The 5,112-nt window shown below is 69.9% G+C and overlaps 2 protein-coding genes across 2 annotated transcripts in view; both read right to left on the reverse strand.

The window, feature by feature from the left end:
• Positions 1–2,082, reverse strand: part of MNEG_11737 (hypothetical protein) — a gene marked incomplete at both ends in the record, with an annotated part of 4,813 nt that extends 2,731 nt beyond the window's left edge. The window contains 4 exons of the mRNA XM_014039790.1: positions 50–125; positions 466–519; positions 985–1,075; positions 2,075–2,082. Coding sequence (XP_013895244.1) covers positions 50–125; positions 466–519; positions 985–1,075; positions 2,075–2,082 — 229 coding nt within the window. The remainder of the gene's footprint in view (positions 1–49; positions 126–465; positions 520–984; positions 1,076–2,074) is intronic.
• Positions 2,083–2,187: 105 nt separating this feature from the next.
• MNEG_11738 (hypothetical protein) lies at positions 2,188–4,786 on the reverse strand (the record flags this gene model as incomplete). Its single annotated transcript, XM_014039791.1, has 3 exons — positions 2,188–3,317; positions 3,481–4,675; positions 4,781–4,786. The coding sequence occupies 3 exons, from the start codon at positions 4,784–4,786 to the stop codon at positions 2,188–2,190; spliced, it is 2,331 nt and encodes a 776-aa protein (XP_013895245.1).
• Positions 4,787–5,112: the final 326 nt, after the last annotated feature.

The raw sequence follows: 5,112 nt of genomic DNA on the forward strand, positions 1-5,112 counted from the left end.
GGGTGGGGGGGGGGGAAAGGGGCGCGGCCGGTCTGGGGCCCAAACCCACCGTCGAAGCGCTCCTGCAGGGGGGCGCCGCCTGTGAGGTCGTCGGCGGAGACAAAGGGGATGCCCAGGGACTTGCACTGTGGTTCGAGGGGACGTGGGGGGGCACGCACGAGCGCACGTGCCAACTTACATGCATGTGAGCACGCGCACGTGAGTGTGTGTGCCCGCGCGTGCGTGCGCAGGCGTATGTTGCATGTGCTGGCAGATTGATACATCACCGTGTTTTTGTCCCCCCCCCCCTGCCTGTTGCTTATCCAGTCTCCTGAGAACAACATCGGGCCAAATCAACCCGCACACTGGAGTCAGCACCCTGTTGCCCCCTCTCACACATTCACACACGCACACACACGCAGCCCTCCCAAACAAGAGCGCACCACACAACTCATGAAAGGAACAAGGTTCATGATCGACACCCACCTGGGTCACGAGGCCGTTGTACAGCGGCTTGTCTGTCGGCTTGGGGTAGCAAATCTGGCAGCGGCGGCAAGCACACAGGCAACGTGTTGAGACAGTGTGAGGAGAGCTGCCACGGGGGCAGGGTCGGCTCCCCGGCTCGCAGTCAGGACACCAGAAATGCACGAGGCCATCCGGTGCCGCCACCCAACACAACCTGCTCTGCACCGGCGCGGCGCCTGCACCGCCCCTGACCAGGCAACACAGGCTGCGGCAAACGTGCGCCGCCCGCCAGCCGGTGTTCATTTGAAGCCTTTAGCGGCATAGCCCGCGTGACTGTGCGAACGGACCCGCTGCGAGCTGCATGCTCATAAACGGGACCCGCCCTGAGCTGGGCCGCGGTGTGCGGCGCGGGAGCCGGCGCCGAAGGCCGCGGCAACCCCCTCCTGACCCCTGCCGCGGTGTGCGGCGCGGGGGCCGGCGCCGCAGGCCGCGGCAGCCTTCGCAGCAGCCTGCGCGGCAGTCGGCAGCAGCCTGACTCACCGTGGGCTCGTACCCAAATTGCCACAGGTGGCGCGCCGCCACCAGGCCGTCGCCGCCGTTGTTACCGGGGCCCGCGAGCACCGCTACGCGCCTGCCGGTTCGGTGGGCAGCAAAGGAAACGTCGCGTGATGGCGCCTGCAACCGCTGGGTCCCGCTCCCAGCTGCTGCCAGGGGCGGGACTGGCGGGACTTCCAAGGGCAGGTTGCAGCCGCTGCACACCACCGGACGATTCTAAATGCCTGATTCAACGCAGCTGTCGGCTGAGCGGGTCGATCAGATCTATTTGGTTGCGCCAGCAGCGGCGGGCGCTTGGCATGGGCCCCGGACCCCCCAGCCGCTACGTGCCTGTGCGTGGCAGCAGGGTACTCCGCTGCTAGAGAGGAGGCCACGCTGAGGCCTGCAAGCTCCATAAGCTGGTCCACGCTGAACCCCAGCGGCCCCATCAGCTCCTCGTCGACGGCTACGGCCTGCTGCTGCGTGCTGCAGGCGGCGTGTGTGCGAGCGCGTGCGCATGTGCAGCGCGTGCGGTTCGCGGCGTGTGAGCGCGTTTTGGTGACATGATCCGAGTATGCAGGTGCGTTGTGAATCATCAATCTTAATATTCTATTTTTGATGTGTGGTTAATGCTCATTGGGGTGTTGCAGCACGGGAACGATAGGCTTTGACACCCACAGAAAGGAGATCGAAGACTCTGTCGACGCCATGGAAGCCCGCGCCCTACTCTTAACCCTAGCGCCTATGATGAAGGGGTTTTGGTATGTATACGAGCGGCAGAGCGAGGGCGCTCGCGCCAGGAAAGGCCGGAGCATTCGATCTTGTCTGCAAACAAGGCTGCAATGAGCTAGGCTGGGCCAGGATAATCTAATGGACTTTCATTGATGACAGTGTAAGCTACAAATACAATTGAGACAAACGGTCGCAACTAGCTTGCCTACACACCACTCGCTGGTGCACCACCCGCCAGCCACTGGGCGGCCACATGACCTCACCCATCAGAGCGGCAGGGCCGCGACGACGATCAAACACGCCGACGGCGCCACGCGTGATACACAGCTATTACATGGTCGACACGCACGCGTTTGCCCCACACCTGACCATGGGCGCGCAAGCACTGCGCCAACCAACTGGGCCCCACGCGTGGCTTCCCCTCGGAGTCGGGGGCCTGCCGGGCGAACCGCCTGCCCCCGCGCCCTGCGGGGTCCCTCACGCCTCTCCGCCCTCATCTTCGTCCTCATCATCGTCCTCATCACCAGCCACCATAGATGTGAATAGCAAGCTCACCACGCCCCCGCCGCCGCCGCCGCTTGCAGGGCGCGCCCGCTTCCCAAACGCGCCGGCCGGCGCCTGCGGCTTGAAGCGGCTGCCGCGGTTGGCCCCCTGCCCACCCAGATCATCAGCAGGCGCTGCCCCCCCAGGAATGGCGGCGTCGGCTGCGGCCTGCACCGGCCGCTGCCCGCTGGCCTCTGGACTTTGCTGCCGCGCGCCGCCGCCGCTGCCATTGGCGGACCCTGCTGGCCGCGGCTGAGGCTCCGCCGCGACGTCCTCCCGCCCCGGCTTTGGCAACGACGCACACCCGCCGCCTGCCGTCGTGGCGCGTGGCTCCGGCGGTGACAGCTGCTGCGGCGCCGCACCCTCTGCCGGGCGCGTCCCTGGATGCAGGTCAACACCCATCACCCCAGCAGGCTGCGCCTCGCCTGCCCTGCCAGCAGATGCACGCTCGCCGCCCGCCACCTGCTGCTGGGGCAGCCGCGGGGCCGCTTCCGGGCCCCTGTCGCCGCCGCCACCACCCACGCCACCGCTGTGCGCCGCTCCCGATGGTGCGTGCAGCTCCGCCCGCAGCACCAGCTGCTGCTGCTGCTGCTGCTGCTGCTGCTGCTGCTGCTGCTGCTGCTGCTGCTGCTGTGGCGGCAAGTGCTGCGGGGGCGCTGTCTGAATGCCCACCAGAGTGCCTGCTGCCACGTGCGACGCGCGCATGAACCCTGGCATGGCACTGGGCGCGTGTGGAGGGATGATCGCGACGCCCCTGACTACTGGTGTGCCTTGGCATTGCCTGAAACCTGCCTGTGGCCCTGTGTACGCATGCAAATGCTGCAGCAGCTGCTGCTGCTGCGGCGGCGGCGGCGGCACGGGCAACAGCGGCTGCGGCTGCAGCTGTGGCTGCGGCGGCGGAGGCGGATGCGACATGGGCTGCACAGAAGCCGCGCGGCTTGGGGTGGGATCAGGCGAGAGCAGATGCAAGGCAGAGACGGCGCGGCCCGCCCTTGATGGCGCCGCCATCGGAGGCGCACACGGCGCGGGCACGAGCGGGGGCGCAGAGGCGGCGCGCCATGACCCTGGGGTTGGGCCGCGGGAGTTTGCGGGCATAAGGTCGGTGAGGCTTAAGGTGCGGGGCGGGCCCGAGTGCATCCAGCCAGTGGGTGACATGCCGCGGCAGCCCGACATGCGTGCACTGGCAAGGCCGTTGCTGCTGCCGTAGAGCGGTCCGCCGCCTCTCACCGTCCGACGCCTTAAGCCGTTTGCCGGGACCCTCTGGATGCGCGGCCGCCGCGCCTGAGTCGCGACCGGCGGAGTCGCCGTCGGTGGCTGCGTGATCGTGCCCAAGGCCATCAGCTGCAAGCAGGTTGCGTGTCATTTCACTGTTGGCGGCAGGCGGCGGCAGCTGGCCGCGGCCAGCCTCCGACCCCGACGCAGGCTCTGGGTGGGTGGTGTCAACCGCGACCATGTGTGCAGCGGGCACCACCGCTTCAGAACCAGGGTCTGGCTGCTGCTGTCTGGGTGGCGTGTCGGGCTCGCGACACTGTTGAGGCCAGTGCTGCTGCTGCTGCTGCTGCTGCTGCTGCTGCTGCTGCTGCTGCTGCTGCTGCTGCTGCTGCTGCTGCTGCTGCTGCTGCTGCTGCTGCTGCTGCTGCTGCTGCTGCTGCTGTTCAGCCATGACCATTGCCTGATCGCCCTGGTGGGCGGCGTCCGCGGGCGGCGCCCTGCCGCAGGGCCCCACGCCAGCGTCCGTGGCATGCTCCGACTCCTCGCCACCGCCGCCGGCGCCGCCGCAACTGGGCACCGCGTCCGCCGCCGCGGGCTCCGCCGCAACCTCGGCGCAGCCACACGCTGGGGGATCCGCCACTCCTGCACGTGCCTCTACATCGCCGGCCGACACAGCGCCTGCACCCCCACCTGCGGCCGCCAGGCGCTCCAGCAGGCCCCTGCGCTCCTCCTCCCAAAGCCGCCGCTCCCCCTCGTGCCGCCCCCGCGCCGCCTCCCCCGCCGCCCGCTCGGCCGCGAGCTCGTCCGCCGCCGCCCGGGCCGACGCAGCGGCGTCGGATGTCTTGGCTTGCTCCACCTCCAGCTTCGCCGCAGCTTCTTCCAGGCGCGCGGTCAGGCGGCGCGCCTCCTCCCGTGCCTCTTCGGCTGCCGCCTGAGCGGCACTCACGGCATCACGCAGCCGCCCCTCGGCTTCACGCCGCTCCCCCTCGGCCGCGCCCATCGCGGCGCGCAGCCGCTCCCCCTCCGCCGCCACGGCCCCCGCCGCCGCCTCGGCCGCGGCGGCGCGCGCCTCGGAGCCCGCGGCCGCCACATCGCTGGCCGCGAGCCGCGCGGCGAGCGCCTCGCCGGCGGCGGCGGCGGCCTCGGAGCGGCGGTGGCAGGCGGCGAGCTCGGAGGCCTGGTGCTTGAGGCGGCCGCGCACGCCGTCCACCTGTGCGGGCCGCGATCGATCAATGAGGTGACGTCATGCCTCGGGCAGCCGACATGGGTTGGACTGACACTGGCCTCGCCTTGCGAAAGCAAAGGTGCATAAAACACGCATGGCGGGCACGTGGGGGCCCCTGCTGGGGGCTGCACTCGCCCCTGCAGGACGCCGTCCTGCTGGGCTACACCCCATAGAATGCGTGTGCATGGGCATGCTCCGCGTGCGGCGCCCCCGCCCGCCCGCCACTCCTCAACAGCCCCAAGGCGCCCAGCCGCGGGCACCTGCTGCCTGAGGCTCTTCAGGGCCGCCTCGAGCGCGTCAGCCAGCGCGCCGCGCGCCGCCAGCGCCGCGCGCAGCTCGGCGACCTCGGCGTCGCGCGCCGCCAGGGACGCCTGCGGCGGCGTAGGGCGACGGCGAGGGTCGGGCAGGGCGGGGGGGGGGGG

Source organism: Monoraphidium neglectum (genome assembly GCF_000611645.1).
Source record: "Monoraphidium neglectum strain SAG 48.87 unplaced genomic scaffold scaffold02884, whole genome shotgun sequence".
NCBI lineage: Eukaryota > Viridiplantae > Chlorophyta > Chlorophyceae > Sphaeropleales > Selenastraceae > Monoraphidium > Monoraphidium neglectum.